A 23,765-nucleotide genomic window follows, 5' to 3' on the forward strand; every position below is an offset into this window, starting at 1 on the left:
AGGGGCAAAGAGTCTTGTTTCTTCAAATCCTTTAATGAGTTTAACAGCCTGGTTGCCAGAAAAATAAGGCATTGCTCATAAACTCTCCAGGTTTGATCTGGAAGGACAAAGCCAACACAGTTTATTTTTGTCTGGGAGGCAAAAAAAAAAAAAGGCAAATAAACAAAACTAAATTGTCTGGTTTAGGTTCCCCTCTGCCCTCAAACTTTATTGCGAAGAAATCAGAATTTGCCCGTGCCTTTGTTTGAAGGGACGTGAACAAGTTTCTACCTGTGGACTGTTACCCACAGTGATCATTCTGAACGCTCACGGGCTGTTGGAATTATTTGTCTCTACAGCCAGCTCCAAAAAATCTGCACATGGTTTATGAAGAATCGTAAATCCAACCTCACTTGGTAGCACTTACAAGCTATTTCTCAAATGCCTTCTTGTAAGTCTTCACTGTTTCTAGAGCCTCTCTTCCATCTGTCCCTTCTTATAAGGCTTATGTGCCCCAGACTAATTTCCTTCTCCCTGCTCCACCTGGACTTAACCTTCCTGGCTGACATTTAGGAAATTAATCTCTAGGTCCCATAGTCCCCAAGAAACAACAACCATTCGGTCTTTGCTGGTAGAAAAACTGCCAAGCTGCTCTTTGAGAGCGATTCATGGAGGAAATTATTTCCCGGAGCACCCCCTCTTTATTGATGGGCAACAGAAGTCAGGCACCTAAACCCCAGAGTTGCTTCTAGAACATTTCGTCAGTCAGTCTCAAAGAGCTTTGCAGAAGAGGTCACTTTTGTTGGCTTATTTTGCAGATGGAGAAAGGGACACACAAAGTATGAAAGGAATACAGCCAAACAGGGTTTAAATGCTTAAATTGTCACCTGTGTAAAATTTAGGCACCTAAACCCAAAGTTTCTGTCCTGGAAGAGCCTTGGACAGCTGTGGTCCAGGTCTTGGAGCTGGCTCAGCTTTGGAGGTGCCATGGTGTGTACTCTTTCAAGTTTCCAGGAATGCAAAGCTCTGTATTTTGAGAGGGCTGTGCTTGCTTCCTCCCTTCGCTTGGCGTGTGGTTCAATGCCTGTCGCCCCGGAGGGATCCAGGCGACTTCTCCAAAAGCGGCTGTGTGATCAGATAAGGCTAAAGGTTTAGTACAGTTGCTAATTGAATAAAGAATACAGTGTCAGAAGGACTAGGTGAGGGTGTCTTTGTGATATGTAAACAGCAACCATTAGAGGATTCCTTTACAAGAAATTAGAGATTCAAGGTCAGCTGTGTCTTATGCCAAAGGAAATCAAGCCTTCAACTCCTACTTCTTTGGGCCACGTTTTCTTCCCGTGGTGATTGGTTTTTCTGCGTTATGGGGGACACCTCATAAGTACTGCAGAAAAAGAAAACAAGACTCATTACGCAAGAGTGGCCTTTCCCTGAGCACATCTAGATCTTGTTGGAAGTCTTGCTGTTGGTCAGTGGCACAGCAAAGAAAGGAGCAGACTTTTAGATGTTACTGCGGTACAGTACACAGAGGGCAATGACATTCTCATCATCGATTGTTTCCAACTTCTTGTTTCATTCCCCTAGGAAAGAAGATGTGACATACATGAAGAAATCTAACAATGTGCTGAATCACATTGGGGATGGTCCAGAGGAAGCAGAAGTTCTGATCAGAGACAAAAGGCACAGCAGAAAACCTTCCTTTCTCAAAGCTTTGTTGCGGACCTTTGGGCCATACTTCCTAATCGGCTCCTTCTTCAAGCTGATACAAGACCTGCTTTCTTTCGTCAACCCTCAGCTGTTAAGGTTGGTTTAGTGTGTGAGTAGTTTCTATGTGCAGTCCCTGTGGAGTCTTGGCTTTGGCACGGAGGATTTATTTTTGAAATGCACAACTAGTTCCCCTCACAGTGCTGCGTGTGTATGCTCCCCCACCTTCCCGCTGAAATGCCGTAAAACAGGAGTTCTTTATTGTGAGCTAAGCTGTACATTGGGCAAGCTTCACTGAAATGCGAGATTCATAAACCGCCCATCACCGATAGACAGCTTTGAATTACAAATTACCTGTTGCTCCGTGCAGCAGTCCAAAGCAATTTCTCCCCGTTTCTAAAGGATTATTTGTGAAATCAAAGCAAAGCACTGCTTGCTGGATCCAGTCGTCTCTGTACATCTGATACCCACGTGTATTGGTGGTGGCCGCAGCTGTAGTGTGACTTGATGTATAAATGAAGCGTGATGCTCAAGTATGTGGTGCTTTGGCCGTGCTGCTGTCATCTGGGAAAGGTTTTGTACCATTTAGATGAGTTCACGTATTCTTGGATGTGCACGGCAATGAGAGTGTGCGAGGCACAGTTGTGCTACTTTTCCATGTGGAAGAAAAATACGGTTCTATTAAAAAACAAATTAGAAAGATCATGATGGAAGTGGTATGTCCGTAAACTCTCATTGTATGAGGAGCACCTGTACATCTCCAGAGGGAGTAGTTGCTCAGCCTGATCCATAAAGGAATTTGCACAATCCCCACAGTCTTTTTCTCTGTTAGTATTATTATTGTAGTGAGAATTTCACCAGATAATCATTAACTAACAGTGGAAATACCCACATTTCTATCTAGCAATTATATTTTATTTTCAAATCAATGGAAAAGCACACAGTGCTGTGAATGCATGGGAGAAGAACAGAGTTTGGATGGAGCCCACAGGTGAATGTGGGGAGAAGAGCCCTGCTCCTATATGAGTGTCTCTTAAAACGACATCAGTGTGGAGCTGTGTTCTGAGATCGCGTTGTTCTGTGACACACTCAGAAATTTGCTAAAGAGAGGGTCCAACCCAGTATGGTGACATTTAATAGCTTACAATCTGCCTTCTTCCAGAGGCCCTAGCGAAGAGGAGGCAGCTGGCTTCCTTCTGAGAACACATTAAGTATGATCTATTCTGGGAATTTCTCAAGTTTGCATAAATTCCTGGATATGTTGTCAGTGATATCTCTAGGCGTATGATGGGGAATTTCTTCTCAAGTCTAAATTCCTGCCGTGTTGGAAAATGCGCTGCTGGTGGTGAGAGAAAATGGAAAAGCCAGGGCTGTCTGGCAGGCTGCACGTTAAGATAGTTTGATGTTGCTAAGAAGATTGCTGAATCCCATGCTGGGGCTATGAGGAAAAGGTTTTCCTGAAGCTTTCCACTTACAGCATGAACAGCTGGTGCAGTGCAGAAGGAAGATCTTTCTGGAGTGGAAGAAGAAAGATGTAGCAACCTCATGCTTCTAACGCAAGGCTTTGGAGCATGATCTGTAGTTTCCAGGTGTATTTTCCCCCCCTGCAAGTTATTTGAACCATGGAGTCAAATCTCTGTTCTGCCCATATTTTGACAATTCAATTCTCCGGTCAGTAGGCTGAAATCAGAGATGTGATTTTTGCGAATGCTGGGTGTTACCATAGGTCGTTCTGCTTGTTTGCTGCATGTCAGTGTGCAGGTCTCACCGGGAGAGCAGCTGCGTGTAGTAAGAAATGGCTTATTAATAAAAGATGATATAGCCAGTTTAATGGCAGTACTGTTGTACTGAAAAAGTAGGAGTGAAGAGCTCCTTATGTATCCATCCAGGAGGGTGATTTTTAGTCTAGCTATTTTGTGGGAAAACACTCCAGGCAGAAGCACTCAGGCTGCTTGCAAAGGGTTTGGGTGAGAAGCTGGTTCCTCCTGCTTTACTACATGGTCCGACTGTCCTGTCATTCACCTCCTGCCCCAGGGGGCTGCCTAGCAGAGCTCAGACAGTGAGCCATGTGTTTAAACCATGATCTCAGGGGAAACCCGGGGTTTCTCATCATATTTCATTTTCTACAGGCTCATTTGCAAGTGGACTTTCTCACTGGCAAAGCTGAAGGTTTCGCTGTTGTATCTTCGCAATGTTGTTTGACTGAAATCGTTACTCAGCTTGCATCCTGGAGAGCTGTTTACTTTTTGTGGTTAGAGAGAGGATGTGGCAGGATGCCAGAGTTGCGAGAAGCTGCGATACGTCCCATTAAACTTGCTGCATGTTTTTTATTTTCATTTCTTTTTTCCTTTTCCTTCCCTAATCTTCTAAAAAACAGTGCATTAATCGGCTTCATTAAGAACAAAGATGCCCCAGCCTGGTGGGGATTTTTGATCGCGGCTTTGATGTTCATCTGCGCTGTGGTGCAGACACTCATACTTCACCAGCATTTCCAGTACTGCTTTGTTACTGGGATGAGGCTGAGAACTGGGATCACTGGAGTGATATACCGAAAGGTAAGACTGGAAGCATTTAATGGGCTGGAACACCAGGCTATAAGCCCAGCAAGTGGCCTCCGTTCTCGAATACTTGGGGAAAAGGAGGCATATCGGAGAAGAACAGTCTCTGGAAAACAGAAGATTGGTTTTCTGGAGAGCTTCTAGGAGTATCTCTGTCATATTTTACAGAGTTTTCTAGTGATCAGCAGCTTAATGTGAACGTTCTGGGAGGTCACCAGACATATCACAAGCAAATACTGGTTCACTTTAGATACTTGGAAGAGGGATCCAGGAGAATAGTGCGCTTGTGCTGTGAGTTGATAAGATGCAACCAGATTTTCTCAGAATGGTACATACTGCTTGAGATAGAGGTGCTCACAAGTGAAACATTTTGTGAAGTCTTGTTCTTTAAAGATTAGGAATTGATGTAACTGTGAATTAATTTATTCTCGTTGGAGAGGTACATTGTTGGGGAGTGTCTTGTTTTGCTAATAACTGAGGATTACTTCTCTGTGTTTTTCCATGTGTATCAAGGTTGTGAATCCACTGAATCTCTCTTATTTCTCAGTCCTTAGTCATCACAAACTCAGCAAAGCGCTCATCTACTGTTGGAGAAATTGTCAACTTGATGTCAGTGGATGCCCAGCGCTTCATGGACCTGATGACTTTCCTGAACATGTTGTGGTCTGCGCCACTCCAGATATTTCTGGCTTTGTATTTCCTCTGGCAGGTACAGACATTGTCGCACTTTATCAGAATTCATCTCAATAGTGTGCAAGCTTGTTATCTTTTGTTAATTTGAGCCACCACTGCTTTTTTAAAAACTTACTCTTCTGGCCTGTAGTAAAATAGCTTGTACTGGGGTACATGATCAATAAGTCTCTCAATTATTTTGTTCAGCTGGTAGATAAGATCAGTTACTTGAAACAAAGGACAGCCTGTATGTCTCCTCCATCTCTACCATGTTTGATAGGATCAATCTCGGACTCATCGCAATGTTCTTTGTACTTGAAACAAGTGAGAACTTGAGGGAAATGGTTTAAAAACCAAACCAAAAACCACCTGGACAAAGGAAATGTAAGCCATCTATAAAGATTATATTACACCACATAAAGGAGTTTGTGCAAGCCACCGTTAAACAAATCTCGCCTGGAACAAACATAGTTTTCCCTTTGCTATGGTAAAGTTGTTCCTGGTTTACTCCAGCTTCAGTTCGAGCCCTGGCTTTCATCTTTAAAATGTTTCCATGCAATTAATGTGTTTTACTGCATAAAACAGTAGCACCAGCATAATCGTCCTGATTTAGACTCAAAAGCCATTAAGTTGCAGCAGCTTTATGAGTTACTGCCCTGCCGGTAAGCTGGACCCTGGTAGCAGTTTGTGTGCTTTTACTCACACTGAGGCTGCTGGGGTAATTCTGTAATTACAGCTCCCTGCTCAGAGATAAATCAATGGAAAAATTCCTTCTGTGTAGCTTATTTGTTCCTTTTCCACATTTGCTCAATAGATCTGTATTTGCATTAGTGCAAACTTACTTTCCCCTCCCAATGGGAACCACTTAACAGGTAAATGGCAAAGCACTCTGCTTTCACCAGTACTAGCATAATAATAATTCTAGGCGGATGCTGTCGTATTTTTCTGTCTCCTCATTAGTGTTCTGTGGAATCAGAACACCTCACTGGGAGGAGTTCAGCTTGTCTGTGGAAAACATTAATTAGTGAGGCAATGCACTTCTGTTTCTATAACCTGCTCTTGTTTTAATGCTCACCGTGGGGAACAGCAGCACTTGGGTGCAATAAAAACTTACCTTTATTTTTTTTTTCAATCAAGACTTTAGGGCCTTCTGTGCTGGCGGGAGTCGCCGTGATGGTTTTACTTATCCCATGTAACGCTGCCATAGCGATGAAAACCAGAGCATTCCAGGTAAGGTCCCAGCAGAGAGGGTGACGTTATCTGAATTGGCAGTTGTGCTATGAGAAACCAAGGCATCGCTGATTGTCCTGGCTGTTAATGAGCTGCTACTTGCACCGGTATGAGCAAGATGGTACTGATAGATTTAATAGCTGTATCCTCTCAGATAGTTTTTCCATAGCGAATTGAATGCTATTTAAGGGCAAGGTGTGGCATTGAGTCAGTGGCTCTCCATAGTGCAGGAGCAGCTTCTGGGAACAGCAAGAAGTTTCTGAGTCTCCACATCCCTTCACCTGGTACCTTCTTCTAAGAGTGTCTGGAGAAATGGCAAATAAATGCTGTTCTGAGGGCTGTGAATGGCTGTTTTCAGAGATGGGAGCTGAAACCTGGGAGCTTGTGTTTGATGCTAATAACCAGTGTTGATTTTTCACTGCTGCTGAGCTGGGCTAAATTTGAATTATTATCTTTAGGTAAAAGGATCTTTTATTCCTTTCTGTGTAGCCTTAGTTGTCTCTAGTCGGGGAAGGCTGAAAAACCAATATAATAGTGCCCTCTGGCTTTGTGCTAGAAAAATCTAATAAGTGGCTTGTGCTGTGCAACCTATCAGATTAAAAAAAAGATCAAGCTGTTGATGTATAAAAAGGTAAGAGTTGGAAAACGAGTATAAATGATGACATTTAGGCACAGCCTTAGTAACAGAGCAGTATTATTATGTGCCTTAAAGAGACATTCAGACTTCCCATTAAATCTCTTGGATGCTGACATGTTCATATTAACATTCCTTTTCTCCCTTGCCCATTCTAAGATGATCAGAGCTGCATTGCTTGGTGTGTGTGTGTGTGAACACAGATTTTCATTTTGTTCATACAGCTGAGTGGGCTATTTTAAAAAAAAAAAAAACAACAAAAAACTGAATGAAGCACTGTATTCTAAGGTATAGGAAAAAAAAGGGTGTTTTTCAAGGGATACCGTAAGAAATACAACTGTGCATATCAGGAAAACAATCTGAAGAAATCAAAGGAAGAGGTAGGGTAGTGTTTTTGTGAAGTGCCTGAATCTTTCTTTAAGGTGGTTTTGAAAATGTAATCCCTAACAGAGAAGATGAGTAAAGAGCTTTTATATTCTGCTTTTGAGCCATTTTCTTTGATTTCTGGTTTCTTTGGCGGTACAGACTTGCACAGTGAGCTTACTGATAACAGCCTGAATTTCTTTAATTACCTTTTGCATCGTCTTTAGTAACAGCCCAAGGACCATCCCAGCTGTGAGACAACATGTGGAAATCTCAGTTCTAGTAATTCTTGTGACACTCTGTCTCCTGTGTTTACTAATAACCCAGGTGGAACAAATGCGATATAAAGACTCCCGCATTAAATTAATGAATGAGATTCTGGGTGGCATAAAGGTGCTGAAGCTGTATGCTTGGGAGCCATCGTTTTCAGAAAAAGTGTTGGAGATACGAAAGAATGAGCTGCGAGTTTTGAAAAAGTCCGCCTATCTCAATTCTTTGTCCACCTTCGCATGGATCAGCGCGCCATTCCTGGTAAATTGAATTTTCATGATTTTCTAAGCTACACAAGTACATCCTTGAAGGATAAGTGTGAGACTTTCTGCTTACTAAATGTACACAGGAATAAAATGTAAATACTCTAAAAAAAAATATTCACGTACTTTGAAGCAAAGTTCCTTGTTCTCTAAAGCCCTTTTGTTAATCAGTATGAAAGTATTTATTGATAAAGCCTGCCAGTGGAAGCTGGGAATAGCTTTGTCAGGAGAATTACCAACCACTTCAAAGTACTTCCCATAACAAATTGCAACTGGAATTTGAAACCTCAGAGATATTTGTGAATAGAAATTTAATTGAGTCAGTCATGACGTCTGTCTTAAGCTCTCATTTCTACCTTTTGTGTTATGGTGCTCTGCTTGTTTTAGTGGGAGAGGGAGTTGTTAAATTATTCTACAATCTTAAAAAATAACTATTTAATATAAAAAAATAAAGCCCAAATGATACATAGCCAATTCTGAAATGCTTTTTCCTCTATTTTCTCTTTCCCTCTGTTTTCCCCTTCATTGCACTGTGATCCCTTTTGCAGAAAGGCTTTTGATGGATAAAAACATTCAGATAAGTGCTTTGTCAAATATATTCCGAGCCAAGTGTTCTCGAGATCAAAGGCCCAACCCTGCAGAAATATTCTTAACGGCTTCAAGATCCTGCGTCTTTCATGTTTCCTTGAAGTTAATGCACTTCCTTAAATACACGTTCCCATTCCTATTCATGGTTAATTTTATTGCACAGGATGGTCCCTCCGCATGGATGGTCCCTGTTGTACAGTGAACCAGCAAATAACTTGGATTTTATTCCCTTTCCTGTAGTAAGTCTTGTTTACTTAGCCTACAGTTTACAACGGGAAAATTTGCTCGGGTGGAGCTGGAAATGCAGCCAAACCACAGCCAGATAACAGCTTCTCCTTTTTATTTACCTGAGTTCTCTAGTTCACCGCTTGTTCCCCCTGGTTCAGCTAAACGTAGCCATTAGGAATCCGAAAGTTATTTTTTCTGCGTGCCTTTTTTTGTACCGACTTGTTGATGTGACTTGTCACTCTTAAAGCGTGTTGAAAAGGTCAGAAACAGAGAATCTGCCGAATTTTGTTGATACTTTTATTTCAAGGGTGCCTGTCAGGCTTGACTGCTTTTTAAAATGTCAAAATCTTACCTACATCTTGCAGTAAACTCACTCTCTGGCTTTCAGGTGGCATTGACGACATTTGCTGTATATGTCTCGGTGGATGAGAATAATATCCTGGATGCAGAAAAGGCTTTTGTCTCCCTCTCCTTGTTTAATATCTTAAAGTTTCCCCTCAGTATGCTTCCGCAAGTCATTAGCAACATTGCGCAGGTAAGGAGGAGCCGGTGCGTAAGTTGTTCTGAACAACTCAAACAAAAAGAACTTCAGATGTCCCTGGGCAACAAAGGTGATTAAGGGAGTGGAACATTTCCCTTATGAGGAAAGGCTGAGGGAGCTGGGGCTCTTTAGTTTGGAGGAGACTGAGGGGTGACCTTATTAATGGTTATAAATATGTGAAGGGTGAATGCCATGAGGATGGAGCCAGGCTCTTCTCGGTGACAACCAATGGTAGGACAAGGGGTAATGGGTTCAAACTGGAACACAAGAGGTTTCACTTAGATTTGAGAAGAAACTTCTCAGTGAGGGTGTCAGAGCCTGGCCCAGGCTGCCCAGGGGGGTTGTGGAGTCTCCTTCTCTGCAGACATTCAAACCCGCCTGGACACCTTCCTGTGGAACCTCAGCTGGGTGTTCCTGCTCCATGGGGGGATTGCACTGGATGAGCTTTCCCCTTCCAGCCCCTGACATTCTGGGATTTCTGGAATGCATCCCCCTGTTAGCTGGGTTTATTTCTAATACCCTTTCTCTGCTGATGCCCCGTGTTGGCAAGCCTGACATCTGAGTAAGCTTGTCTGTGTGAATTTTGCTTCTCTCAGATGAACTCAGCTTGGCCTAAGAAATTTCACAGTTAAAAGCTTGAATTTCAGCATAAGGCTGATAGCTGGGAAGGAATGAGTCACTGCTCAGGAAGCCCATGGGGTGAGAGCTGAAGCCAGTCTGTATGCTGTCTTTTTTCAGTGGTGAGAGCATTAAGTCCTCATTAAATGAATGATAAAGTAATGCCACGCTCTTTTCTTAGACAAGCGTTTCCCTAAAGAGAATTCAGCAGTTCCTGAGTCATGATGAGCTTGATCCAAATTGTGTGGAAACAAAAGTAATTGCACCAGGTAAAGACATCGGTATTTTTCTGAACTATGCTAATACCACAGACATCTTGTATTTGTTTTGGACGGGTTGGGTTATGAAAAAAGAAAATAACAACCATAATCTTAGGTTAAAAAAAAAGCTCCTTCTTTGAAAAGTATGTGTTTGTTGTTCCGACTGGGTAGAAATTATGAAATAAAGTTTCCGGCTGCATTTTTGAGCTTTGGGCTGAGTTGTTGAGCCTGAGTTTGCATCTGCAATGTATTGGGTGCCAACAGCGCTGAATGATGAAGCACATCCACTGACTCGAGACAGCAAGACCTGCTCAAACCTCTTGCATTGCACGAATGCTCGGGAACATTATAAACAGTTTTGGGGTTTTTTTTGTGTTGGAAGCAGTATTCCAAAATGAATAAGCCAACCAGGTGGTCTCAAAAAAAAAAAAAGAGTGTTTTTTGATGTAATGCAGTTTGGTGACAACTGTGGTTTGAAACCCTTCCTGTGTGTGATGGTGTGGACAGAGGAGGAGGAGGGATGGCTGTGTGGATGTCATGCGATTCCTGTTACACGCCACCCCACCAGGGGGTAAAGAAAGCTGGCAGATCTGTCACCTGTCACTGTGACAAGCCAAAAGCTGCGCAGAGGCAAATTTAATCTGATACACCCAAGGCAACAGCACGCTGTGGTCTCCTACCGACTCGAAAGTGGTTTCTTAAGGAAAGTTGTGCCTACAGTTGCATGGGGATTCTAGGCAGCAAATGTTGGGACCAGCCTCACCGGGGCAGGGGGAAGCAGGACAGATTTCCAGCTCCATAGGTCTGTAAGCACGGTCTATAGCTTAAGCTGCCATCCGTTATTTTCACTCTGAACGAGCCTGTCTTGTGAGCCACGGTCATGAGACTGCACTTCCCATACCAGCAGGAAAGGGAACCGCAGGGTACACGAAACGCCCCTAAATAAAGATTCCTCTGTCTGCCGGTCCCTCAGCAGTGCTGTTCTGTGTAATAACACATCTCCTGCCTTCTCTGTTGTTGTGTTTTGTCATACAGGCAATGCCATCAGCGTAACGAATGCAACGTTCAGCTGGGGAAAGGAGCTTAAGCCATCTTTGAAAGAGTAAGATTTCTTTATGCGCTTGCAGTGCAGTACCTTCCCGGTTTCTGGCTCCTAGGAGGTCTATCTGAAAGATTTCTAGTAATATCTGCGGGCTCACTTCTGGAAAAGGTTGTTCCCCCACATCCCATATATGCATCTCTTCTGCCTTTAAAACTTTGAGCTAATCCTCATGATATTGAGGCTTTACAGAACAGCACTGTAAGGCTTTAGCTCCATGGTGACCAGCATAAAATAAGTGACCTACTAAAGGATAGAAAGGCTGTGTAAATTTCATAAATAGACTTTTTTTTTTAATTGAAGCATTGGACAAATCAAATTGATGTGATGGATTATAAAGACAGTTGAGATGTCTTAGTTGGGATGTGCGAACAGTGGTCTGTTCTTTTAAGAGTCTTGTGGCAGACTCATCTCTCTGGATGTACGTGGGCCATTTCCAGACTATGGGAGTGCATGTTTTGCACGTTTGACTATTCAAAAGAATACAAACCGAATTTGCGTGGAAGCACATACTTCCTTATGTTATGCTTTGTTGTCAGACCAAAATCACAGAAACCTGGTAAGTGTTCTTAGATCCTCAGTCCAAGGAGCTCGTGCTGCTGTGCCGAGTATATAATGTGAACAGCTTATACATGGATACCTACAAGCAAGAGGCTTAGAGTTCAAAGGAGCCAGTTTGTTTCAGGCAAACAAATCTGCAGCCAGGTAGACTTCAGTGTTCTGGGCTTTGTTTCAGAAAGAACCAGCATCTCCAGCTCAAATCGCTAGCCACCGGGGCCTAAAAAGTATCTGGTGGCTTCCTAAAGCAGCAATAAGTCAAAACTCAGCTAACTGGAGGGAAAGAGTAATGAAGGAAAAAATGTAGTGCTTGTGAGTTTTCCTGCTTTGAATGCTGTTTGTTTGTTTAAAAACAAACAACAAACAAAAAACCCCTCTTGCTGTGTTCAAAACATCAACTACTCGCTTGGTAAGACTCCACATAAGAATTAAAACCCTAGTTCTGCATCAGGATCTGTGCCAACAGAAGTCTGGCCTGATTTCATGAGTCAAAGACATTTTGATGGCAAAGAGACTGTGTCCATCAGTCATTTCCATATCAGTTCGCCTTCAAAACCAGGACCTGAAGCACTATCTTTAAGAACATAGTGGGGAAAACAGTAAGGAATTCTAATTGGGAAAGTTTTGGTTTTTTTGTGTCATTGTGAACCCTATTTACTAGCACTGGAAATACGGTACTAGAGTGGTTTGAACATTTTCAGATGGGATATATTCACTCACTGCTTTCATGCAATTGCTCTTGTTTTTAAAATCAGAAAGCAAAAGATGTCTGGAAGATTGCTTGCATTGTTTGACTTCCTGATGGACTGATAGGACACAGCTTGGAAGGCTTGCTACCAATCCTACTGATTTACTAACCAACAAGATATTAATAGATTAATGCTGGGTTTCCATTTACTCCTGTAGTGCTGGTTACACTTGATTGTACACAAGAAAGGGAAGAAGACGACCAGTGACCAGGCTGTGCTTACTATATCCAGGCAGGCTGAGGTCAAGCTGTGTATTTCAGGCCTGGTTTAAAGACCCATAATGTCTTTAGTAAACTGATGTTTAATTAATTTCCAGCCTGTTTCCTCCACAGTATAAATCTGTTGGTCCCCAGTGGTGCTTTGGTTGCCATTGTTGGCCACGTGGGCTGTGGGAAGTCTTCTCTGGTGTCTGCTCTCCTGGGTGAAATGGAAAAGCTGGAAGGAGAAGTGGCTGTGAAGGTTGGTGTTGTTTACGATGCCATTTAACGATGGTGTGGAAATGTGGTGCTTATTCCTGCCATTGCTTATGATGCACATCTGGCTGGAGAGGGAATTCTGGTTGCTCCTGCGCCAGCTTGTCTGCATGTTTATTTGAGTTTGCCCACACCTGTTCAATTGTTTCACATGAAACTTTCCTGATTCTATCAACCATACATCAGCCGTTAGTACACGTGTATGTGTAATGTGAATGTGTATCAGACAGGAGCTATATCTGTGTGCTGCAGATCTTAATCAGAGTTCTAAGCATGAATTGCTTCTTGTTAGAAGTCAGAGGTTTCCTTTCTCCCTCCATGTTCTAGGGTTCTGTTGCTTATGTGCCTCAACAAGCCTGGATCCAGAATGCCACGCTGAAAGATAACATTTTGTTTGGCCAAGCTCCTAATGACCAAAAATACCAAAATGCCTTGGAGGCCTGTGCTTTAAAAACTGACCTGGAAGTGCTGCCAGGAGGAGATCAGACTGAGATAGGAGAGAAGGTAAGGGTTTTTTTTTCCCTTTTTATTTTCTTTTTTGAGTCTGACGTGCTTGGTGATTCCTGTTCTGTCCGGCTAAAGAGGAAATGCTGTGAAGCCGGCACCTGGTTGGGTTTGATCTTCACAACGGCATCCCTACTACGATCAATACTGAAACATGTGGGGCAGTTTTGTGAAAGGCAATTGGACTTCAGCTTGTTCCTAACTTAAAGCATGTGTTTCTACTTGGTGCATAATTACACTTCTAACCCTGGGAGATCAGAGCATCCTCCGTTTGCTGTCCAATTGTAAAGGTCCATCTGTCCAGAATAATGAAAAGTCCTTCCTTTTCCCGTAGAGATAAAAAGGGAGGGAACATATGGTGTGCGTCAAGTGAAAAAGTGATATGATCATCCCTTAACACCTCATTTTAATGAGAAACTTTTACATCTGTGATTACCAACAAAGTTGTTGTTGTTGTTTTTTTTTCATTTGCCACTAAATTTGAGATGGATATCGTGAGGAGGGGGGGATTTGTGTGGAAGATGAGAGATGTGGAAGATGTTCCAGGTGCCACAGCCGTGCTTTGAATGCGTGCATTTTACATCCCGGTTGATGGTCTTCCTTTTTATAGCTGTGTTTTTAACAGCTCCCTTTAGGAGCTTATTAAGCAAGAGGCTTATTCGGTCTCCAGATTGCTGGGTGAGTGGAAGTTTGGCAGCGAACAAACAGATTTAGAGGCGTTCTGTTCCTGTCTCTGGCTCGGAGTGAGTTATTCTCTTCAGCGTCTCATGTTTCAATTTAGCATCTGTGCGTTTGGCTGGGCGAGAGCCACGACAAGTCATCGCCGTTGTTGGAACCGAGTTGCGTGACGTGTTTTGTTCTCTCCTCTTTCCTTCCAGGGCATCAACCTCTCCGGCGGGCAGAGGCAGCGGGTGAGCCTGGCCCGGGCTGTGTACAGCAACTCCGACATCTACCTGTTAGACGATCCCCTCTCTGCCGTGGACTCGCATGTCGCGAAGCACATCTTCGACAAAGTGATAGGTCCAGACGGGGTACTGAAAGGAAAAGTAAGCTGGCATTTAGATCCTCTTGAGAAATGCACACGGACTCAGAAACACGGCTGGGTAACAGGAAAGCTATTTCACCACCGAGGCTTGAGTGCTGAATCATTCCTGAACTTCTGTGTTTAATTGGCGACGTGGACACCTTTCCCCGCAGCAGAGACTCTGCAGTCAGCTGCTGTTTGGGCATGCCCAGAAGTGATGTGCTCTACTCAGAATATGTAGAGGCAGAAACCTGCTCTGCCTTTTAAAATCCCTGCTCTGAGATCTGCAAAAACAAGACATTTGCAGAAACTTGTAAAGGTTTTGTCAGCTTAATATTGCTGCTCGTTACTCAGTGCAGTGAGGAAGTTGAAGCAGTTTACTGATTTTACAGAGGTCTTTAGCAGTAGGCAACCAAATTGCAATCTCTTTTCTTCCCCTTCTACTCCTGCTATGATCTTCTCAGGCTACCTCAGAGCTCAAGAGGGAAGGGCTGCAAAGAAAATCAACACAGGGGAACGGGGGAATGATAATTCAGTTGGTTTACTTCCTTCTGTGGTTATATCAGCACGTGGTAGGAAGAATAGTAAGTTCATGTGCTTATCTCCAAGCTAACAAGGACAGTATGTTTCCCCTGGAATTTCACCTTGACATGATAATTCATTCTCTGTCCCAAAAATGTGGTAGTATTTGGCTTGCTGAGGAGTTTTAGTCCCCATGGTGACAACTGAGAGATGTGGGGTTTTTCTCTTCTTCCCTGTCCAGACCCGAATTCTGGTGACCCATGGCATCAGCTTCCTGCCTCAGGTAGACCATATAATTGTCCTGGTAGATGGCAAAATCTCTGAGATGGGATCTTACCAAGAGCTTCTGAAACAAAACAAGGACTTTGCGGAATTGCTGCGGAATTATGCACTTGATGACGACATCGAAGAGGACGAGCCAACAAGTACAGTATTCCTTTTTCTTAAAATGTGTCTTTTTCTGACAACCAGATTATAGATATTTGCTCTGTATAAAGTGTCACTTGCTTCTTCATGACAACCTGGCATTTGCCTTTCTGTGCTACCCTGAAAATTACTGACTGTGTCCAGGTCTGTATTATTGATAAATACTTTCACAAATTTCTTTCAAAATTTCATGTGGCTTGTCCTAGAAAAAAAGCAAAGCTTGTGTTAGAAATTACTTTAAAGTTATTAATTTATTTTAAAATTAGCAACATCAAACTCAGCAGGAAAATGCAGTAGTCAAGAACAAAGTGTGCTTGCTGTCAAAGGAGTACCCAGAGTATGTAGTTATATATTGTTGGATTTTTCATATAGCACAGTTCAAGCAACGTTTTAATCTTGAGTTACTTTTCAGCTTGGTTTGGTTCTGATAAAACGATACAAGATTAAAGCATTTCGGTAGGTGTTTCCTGTGTGTGACAGTGTTCCCACGCTCTCTGATGGCAGCACTGATCCTCTCCAGACAGGGGGACACGTGTGGCATCTCCCAGCAACAGCAAAGCCTTGCGGCAGATCCTGACAGGACTGCCCCATCCCCACATCATGCCCAGAGCACTCCCTAGGCGTGAATTTAGCTAGAACCGAGTATAACACCATCACTTAACATTTCTGATGTGCTAAAGGAAGGTGATGTAAATGCATTTGGCAGCCAGCCTGCCTCGCCAGGTCTTTGTGACTGAGTTAGGAGAAGCGATGCACAGAAGAGCTGTAAGCAAAACTATGGGGAGTTTATGCACTAAGATTTTCCTGCTGTGGTATTGTTTTTCATGACTCTTACTTTGCACAGGCACCTTTTTCTGTGCTTTTCGCCTCCTTCAGCAGGCACTCTGAGATGTGATCTTGTCTTGCAGTGCTGGAGGAGGAGGAAGTCCTGCTGGCTGAAGACACCCTCAGCATCCACAACGATCTGGCAGACAATGAACCAGTGACGAATGAGGTCCGCAAACAGTTTCTTAGGTAAATATGAGGTCCTCTTGTGTGATAGTCCATGTCTGGGGTGAAACACATCTGAAGGATGTTAGTCACATACTGCCTCTCAGTCTGGGCTTTAGTTTCCTTAGTTTCCTCTTGTAAATAAATAAATTGGTGTAGTGTCCTTTGGAAAATAAATGTGAAAGAACATGCAAAGATCAAACACCTATTCCTACAATCCTTTTCTTAATCTGAACTGAACCAATTTCTTAAAGCAGCTCTCTGATTCTCAGGTAGCCCCACTGTGTATATTTACCCCCACAACGCCAAACTGGTACCAGTTGTATGATAAATAAACCTTTTGCATTGCGCCTTTCTGTCAGGAATCTTGGAAATCCTTACAAGTTTTCCTAACTGTACCCTTGGACGGTGTCTGGCTACTGTTGATGTGAAAACAGAGAAGCACAGGGGTTGGTTTTGAAATGTCTGGCTTGCAATGGAGCCTCTAAAGGCCTTTACCAAAGAGCCCAGGTCCTGGCACAGCCTTTGCTTGGAATTATATTTCTAGCATCATCGAACATCAGTGAACATTCAGAGGGTGGCGCAAGCACCCGTAGCTGTGAGTGAGGCTGGCATGGGAACTCAACAGAAGAGCTGGGAATAAATCCAATCTGCTGCATCCCAGTCTTGCCTTAGCACTGCCACAATATGCCCTTTTTCTCCTAATGACTCTGTTGTTTTGACTAGGCAACTCAGTGTAATATCTTCTGAGGGAGGAGAATGTCCCAACAAAATGTCAACGAAACGAAGAGTCTGCGAGAAGAAGCCAGCAGAGCCTCCTCCGCCAAGAAAAAACCTGAACGAGAAACTTATTCAGGCTGAAACCACTGAAACGGGAACGGTATGGTTTGATTCCCCCCTTGCTTTTTCTACGCTTTTTTTTCTGTTTCAAAAAATCCTTTTTATTTCTACATTGGATCCAGTTCTGTTAAACGTGTTGCATAAATCACGACTGCAGGCTTTAGGCGTTAATCTGGTGGCCAGTGATCATTCAGATTTGGGACTTTGGCAGAGGTTTCCATGCCTGGCAAGGGCTACGTACTTTGGGGAAAAAAAGAAAAAATAAGAAAGATCCCTTCCAGCTCCTGCTGGAGTCATCTGATAGTGCAGAGCGCTGAGCTCCATCCGCCCTGCCTGAGCGGTGCTGTGGGTCTTTACACTCTTTGGCTGGTGCTGGGTCCAGCTGGGTATCTGGTGACTGCAGCAGTGGGTGGCATGAGCCAGCTGGCAGGTTTGTCCTGACTCCCATCACCCCATCTGCAAGAGCGTTTTGTTGTTATTAATATGCTCTTAGGGACAAAAGGGGCAGCGCTCTTCCCTGAGCAAAGCCAGCGTGTGAAATGGGAACAGGGAAAAGGAGAAGAGAAGGGGAAAAACAGATGATGGCAATACAAAAGTAAAAGAAAGGGACAGAAAGGAGCAGGGAGGTTTTGCTAATGAGAACCCCTTCCCTCCGCTTCAGAAGGCTCAATGTGTCCTGTTTAGTCTGACGTGCATGGACCATGGCACAGACGTGTAATTAACTGTTTCTGTGCATTATTTTAGGTTTCTAAGTCCCTAATCAACAACAGTTGTTCTTTTAATTATTCCTTCTTATGCTTTCTTTGACACTGGGTTTTGTAGTCTCTGTCTCTTTTTGCTTCTCTGCCGTTTCGCAGCGAAGAGAGAGCAGCTTTGCTTTGTGCCACAAGCATCATCTCTTTGTGTTCCTGTTGGGGTGCGCAAGCATTTGGTGGTACTTTTAAGCTGCTGTAAGGGCACCTGAATGGAGGCATATTCAGCACTTTTCCTCAAACAGGCCATTTAAAGTGGTCCTGAGCTGGGTATGCCTGCCAAGTTGCTGCTTTTGCTTGAAAATCTTGGCTCCTGTTCTTGTTACCCATCCTTCGCTGCTATTTAATCAGCCTCTTCTTTTTTTTTTCTTTCTTCCCATCTGGCGTAGTCTTAAAAACTAAACCCCCACAAAACTAATAACATACAGTTTCTCAAAATGAAGGAAAAGAGTATTTCAGAGAAGTTATCTGTGGTATGTTAGAGTTTGGGCACTTTTGAATTTAGCAGCTCCTCTACTGAAGAATTTTCTTCTCTCTTTTTCCGTCTCAACTCCTGATTGTATAAGTCGTACAAAGCAGCTTCGGTGTGTGATTTTTGCAGGTGAAGCTAACGGTGTTCTGGCAATATGTGAAGGCTGTCAGCCCTGTCATTTCTTTAGTGATATGTTTCCTATATTGCTGTCAAAATGCTGCTGCTATTGGGGCCAATGTGTGGCTCAGTGACTGGACCAACGAGCCGGTGGTAAACGGGACTCAGCACAACACAGCGATGCGAATCGGAGTCTACGCTGCCTTGGGCCTCTTGCAAGGTGAGACCAGATAAAATCATGATGTCTCAGTGTTCAGTAAAGAGGAATTAGGTGGGGAAGCCATGGCGCCAGTTGCCAGTGGCTCAAAATCCCCCCCCCAAAATCCTGTTCTAAGCAAGGGATGTAACAGAACTTGGAGCTACAAAGTCTGAGCTCAACCCAACACTTAATTTTGTTGTAAAGCCCTTGGAGGGGGTTGAACGGCTGACATAGAAGCCTGAGAGAGGTAAGTTGGAGAGAAAACATGAAAACTTAGGTGCAGAAGAGACTGAAGAGCTGGCATGAGGTTGTGGCATTAGGATTTCGTGAAGGCTTGGGGAAAGCAGAGGGAGGATGGTTGTGGTGAAATCCTACGGGACACATTCCTGTGCTTGGGCAGCAGTGTTGGCAATGCTGTAGTGCTAATGTGCCTGGTAAGAGGGGGTGGACAGGGAATATAGTAAAGGAAAACAAGCTTCTAGCACAACAAAAGGCTGAGTGTCAAAGAGCTGGAATCGAGAACATCATTCTCACTGGTTAACACGTCTCCTCTTCACCCATTAGGCCTCATAGTGCTCATCAGCTCCTTCACCCTGGCCATGGCAGGGATCACCGCAGCCCGGACGCTGCACGCTGCGCTGCTGGAGAACAAATTTCACACCCCGCAGTCCTTCTACGACACCACCCCGACCGGCCGAATCATCAACCGCTTCTCCAAGGACATCTACGTGATCGATGAAGTAATCCCACCGACCATCCTGATGTTCCTCGGCACATTCTTCACCTCTTTGTCAACGATGATTATAATTATAGCCAGTACTCCGCTCTTCGCCGTGGTTATAGTTCCACTTGCAATTCTATACTACTTTGTTCAGGTAACTGGAATCTGACTACTGTTGTAATGACTCTTATTGCATTGTTTGTCTTTCTTTTTAGGAAAAACAAGAAGAATTTTTGGGAAAGTAGCTACGTGTTTATGTAAACAAAACATTATTTACTCCTCTCAGAAAAATAAATGTCCTGTGAGATGTGCTCATGAAATGAACAGGCATAACCTCATTTTGCTTTTAAGTAATATCAGATAAGCCTGCTACTGGAGGTAGAGCTGCAGTGCACTTCAGTATATTGAAGTGTGTATATCTGACATATTGACAAGTTCTTAAAGCAGAGAGGAGTTAAAATATTAAAAGTGCAAAGCATCAATTTCGTTGCCTTCTGAGCAAAAACGGAGCTTATGTTATAGACCTCAAACAGAGGCCAATAATGGAGGTGCAAATTCATGTTCTTGCAAGATGAGGCTTCTACAAATGGATTCATTTTGTTGGGCCGTATTAACTAAATTTAAAGGGACATAGATAAATTCAACTTGCAGTCAATAGAAATTGCAGTTAGCCAATACTCTGTTGTGGAGTGAAGCCAAGATAACTTTCTTAAGAATCTTCTTAATTATAGAGAACATTTTGGAGGGTTGAAGTGCAATCTCCCTTATATCTTTAACCTAAAACCACGTTTACTCTTAATTAAAAGAGCAAGTATTTAATGTACCGTTCACTTTTCTCCAAAACAACGGCAGCGATTCTACGTAGCCACCTCCCGCCAGCTGAAGCGCCTGGAGTCTGTGAGCAGATCTCCCATCTACTCGCACTTCTCGGAAACCATCTCGGGGGCCAGTGTCATCAGAGCCTACAGGAGAGTGAAATCCTTCATAGACATGAGTGATCAGAAGACAGATGAAAATCAGAAGAGTTACTTTCCTGGCATAGTATCCAACAGGTAAAAAGGCATAAAACCTTCCCACTTAGGGAATCCTGTGTTTGCATAACTGCTCCAAGCAACATTTACCGCTCCGCTCACATCTGCCTTTCCCTCAGGTGGCTGGGCATTCGAGTCGAGTTTGTGGGTAACTGTATTGTCCTTTTTGCTGCCCTTTTTGCTGTGATTGGTAAAAACAACCTGAATCCTGGCTTGGTGGGACTTTCAGTATCTTATGCATTGCAGGTATGTGTTGTAGCTTTCTGTTCACTGATGGGTTTGTGTTTTTGTAGATGGTATGGATATATCAGCAACAATTTATGTGCTTGTTAAAGCTGAAGTTAATAAGGAAATAATCAAAATGAGTTGTGGGAGATAATCTGTATTCACCCAAGCTGTGGAGAATTTAGCAGATGTAATGGCCTCACTCTTGCCAGAAGCTTTTATATGGCATGAGTGTGCAGGGTTGCTGTCAGCAATTTTCCGGTGAGACCCATGACTACAGCAATGGCTTCCAAACAACTTTTTGGAGATGTCCATTTCTTAAATCACCATGGGAGTCATTTGCTTCTTCACATGGGCACCTGATTATCTGTAGACTTCTTGGCCCAGTAACTGTATTAATGTCAATGCAAAAGTAGTTATTCCATTTGTAATATTAATGTGAATCCAAGTCTTAATAGCAGTGTCTGCTTTTGTTGTTATTATTAAATCTGTTGTTCCTCTATGGGTGGTGTTTTGTTCTTTGTCTTCTCTAAGGTGACCATGTCTCTGAACTGGATGGTCCGAATGACTTCTGAACTGGAAACCAACATTGTGGCTGTTGAAAGAATTAAAGAGTATTCAGAAACAGAAACCGAGGTCAGCTGCCAATCATCAAGCATGCTCACCAACAAGCAGGGTGAAATTTTAACGCACACGTTTACACGGTCTTTCTTTAGACTCTTGAGAGACAGTTCCTGCTCCGAGAGTGTTATCATTTAGCCCGAACAAATGTCACACTGTGCACTGTAATTTATGCTATCACAGCTCCAAACCCTTACTGCCATCATGCAGTCTGTGCTTAGCATCTCATTTTCTGCTGCTGTAAGTGGCTGGAGCACAGCAGAGATGAGTGTCACTGTCAGAATATTGCTCCCGTTGGGTTGGGAGCGTTTGATGCATAGTCCTACCTGCACGGATGGTGCTGTGATCCTGCCAGTGAGCACAGCTGCAGCACAATTATCAGGCTACACACATGTTTTCAACAGTATTTCTATTTAATCAGCTTAATCAGTCCATGTTTCCCACGAGAGAAGAACACGTCCAGTAACACTGTATTGCCTAATCCAGGAAAGTCATCCTGTCATCTTCCTTTGTTGCCAAACACTTTTAAGGGTGGCAGGTGGAGCTGTGCTGGGAAACCTGCTGCTCTGTGGACACCCTGGGTTTTGTTAGCCCTGTGTCCGTGATGGGAGACTAAGAATTAGGAAATGGAGGATCTGAGGAGAGCTGCAGCGGACGGTTCTGGAGATCAAGTATTTAATCTGGAAGCTAAAAGGAAACTGGACAAGGTGCATGATACATGTTATTAATAAAAGCCAGAGCTTGAGCTGGCATGAAACAGGCAGTGTTCTATTGAAGTCATTGGAAAGAAGTGTTAATTTATATCCATTGAAGATTTGGCCCTATATGCTCAGACTTTTTTTTCCTGTAAACTTCACAACAAAGACCACAATGGCTGGATACTTAGGAACCCATGTTTTTCCCCTATTATTATTTTTTTTATATAATAGAGACTTGATTTATCAGATATATTTCTAGTAACCCATAAATGTTAATGTTTGTATCTGAATTTGAATTATTTTTTCTCTTAAAGTGATGTGAGGCATTTCTGACTCCTGTTTTCCTTAGGCTCCCTGGATCATTGAAGGCAAGAGCCCCCCAGCAGACTGGCCGTCCAAGGGAGAACTGGAGTTTGTGAATTATTCAGTGAGGTACAGAAAAGGCCTGGACCTAGTGCTGAAGGGTCTAAACCTCCAGGTGCACGGTGGAGAAAAGGTGAGTTCCCAGCTGCTAGAACGTTGCTCTGGGCTTCCAGGGACAACCGTGGAGCAGAGGACAGGGGCTCCAACGTGCTCATGTCACACAGGAGCTGGCATTGTAGGAGCTGGCAGTGCCAACCGGACAGGAACGATCGCATGGGGCTTGCTGGATTTGCCAAGCGAGGTTGGCAACAGGCTACAACACGCCATGTAGGAGGCACCAGCGCAAGTGACAAAAAATCAGCAATAGGAACACTTTTCTGCAAGCGGTGCAGATGGGAGAAGGAATTCCAGCTTTTTCTGCTCTCTGGCTTTCCCCGGTGAAATTTTTGGCATGGAAGGAAATGACATTCTTTGCTTCCTTGTCTTTGTTCAGGGAGATTTGTTTCTTTGTGATTCAACTGAAAGTTCTGGGGTTTGTGTGCTGATGACAGAACAATTAGCGTGAGAAAGTCCTCCGCTTAGCAGGCTGTTATTAAAAGAGAATTATCTGTATACTAAGCAGACAGGATGACAGCCACCTTCTGGAATGGAGTGCTTACCATGCTTACCATAAAGTCTGAATAGCCCTTTGAAAAGCCTTTATTTCTTGTCCTCCTAACACAGGTACTTCAGCCGATCACCCAAAGTTATATAGGATGGCTCTAGGCCTATGTATGTATTTATTTACAATATCAGTCAAATTACAGGAACGGCAATATGTACATCACAATGTGTGACATGGGTTTCTGTGGAAGGATGGTGACATTCCGTCTTAGATTCAGATTGTGCGTCAAACCTCTTGGAGGAATCTTGGGGGTTTGCTGGGGGTTTGTTTCGTTGGGTTTTGGTTTGGTTTTAATGATATGCTTTGTTGTTAAACCTGCAATTTGTTGTAGATTGGAATTGTTGGCAGAACTGGAGCAGGGAAATCCTCCATGACGCTCTGTCTCTTTAGGATCCTGGAAGCTGCAAAAGGGGAAATTAAAATTGATGGTGTGAAAATTTCAGAGATCGGTCTCCATGACCTTCGGTCACGGCTGACAATTATTCCTCAGGTACGGTTTCTGGGTATCTCAAAGGAAGGATCTCTAACAGCTTAGCGAACCATAAAAAATGGTTTATCCACAGAAGAAAATGCTTTGTTACACTCTGGAAATTGTTTCAGAAAAACAAATCATTTTTACTTTAAGTGGTCTTGTTCTGCCACCTTAGAGGCTAATGCTGGGTGATAAAACAGGATTTAGGGTAAAATATCTTTGCAATTGGAACTTGGGTTCTAAGTGTGTATAATGTAATGTATTTTCAGAGTGGATAGGATGGGGAGGTGGCCTACCTGCAATGCAATGGAGGCTTCAAAGCAATAACTAGTATTTT

The 23,765-nt window shown here is 43.3% G+C and overlaps 1 protein-coding gene across 2 annotated transcripts in view; it reads left to right on the top strand.

Annotated features, from left to right (window-relative positions):
- ABCC3 (ATP binding cassette subfamily C member 3) overlaps positions 1 to 23,765 on the top strand; it is a 47,803-nt gene that overhangs the window by 21,646 nt on the left and 2,392 nt on the right. Inside the window, exons 8-28 of one of the 2 annotated variants that reach the window (XR_010652506.2) lie at positions 1,564 to 1,782; positions 4,061 to 4,238; positions 4,789 to 4,950; positions 6,051 to 6,143; positions 7,468 to 7,671; positions 8,878 to 9,024; positions 9,830 to 9,917; positions 10,944 to 11,010; positions 12,647 to 12,773; positions 13,115 to 13,291; positions 14,170 to 14,337; positions 15,079 to 15,262; positions 16,172 to 16,277; positions 16,980 to 17,133; positions 18,447 to 18,654; positions 19,198 to 19,508; positions 20,207 to 20,406; positions 20,505 to 20,631; positions 21,145 to 21,246; positions 22,279 to 22,425; positions 23,347 to 23,446. Coding sequence is in view for 1 of the 2 variants with exons in the window: in XM_065852203.2 (XP_065708275.1) it covers positions 1,564 to 1,782; positions 4,061 to 4,238; positions 4,789 to 4,950; positions 6,051 to 6,143; positions 7,468 to 7,671; positions 8,878 to 9,024; positions 9,830 to 9,917; positions 10,944 to 11,010; positions 12,647 to 12,773; positions 13,115 to 13,291; positions 14,170 to 14,337; positions 15,079 to 15,262; positions 16,172 to 16,277; positions 16,980 to 17,133; positions 18,447 to 18,654; positions 19,198 to 19,508; positions 20,207 to 20,406; positions 20,505 to 20,631; positions 21,145 to 21,246; positions 22,279 to 22,425; positions 23,288 to 23,446 (3,328 nt within the window). In the remaining variant the exon portion in view is untranslated. Of the gene's footprint in view, positions 1 to 1,563; positions 1,783 to 4,060; positions 4,239 to 4,788; positions 4,951 to 6,050; positions 6,144 to 7,467; positions 7,672 to 8,877; positions 9,025 to 9,829; positions 9,918 to 10,943; positions 11,011 to 12,646; positions 12,774 to 13,114; positions 13,292 to 14,169; positions 14,338 to 15,078; positions 15,263 to 16,171; positions 16,278 to 16,979; positions 17,134 to 18,446; positions 18,655 to 19,197; positions 19,509 to 20,206; positions 20,407 to 20,504; positions 20,632 to 21,144; positions 21,247 to 22,278; positions 22,426 to 23,287; positions 23,447 to 23,765 lie in introns of both variants that reach the window. The other variant, XM_065852203.2, reaches the window with a different exon arrangement.

This window comes from Patagioenas fasciata, chromosome 18 (genome assembly GCF_037038585.1).
Source record: "Patagioenas fasciata isolate bPatFas1 chromosome 18, bPatFas1.hap1, whole genome shotgun sequence".
Lineage (NCBI taxonomy): Eukaryota > Metazoa > Chordata > Aves > Columbiformes > Columbidae > Patagioenas > Patagioenas fasciata.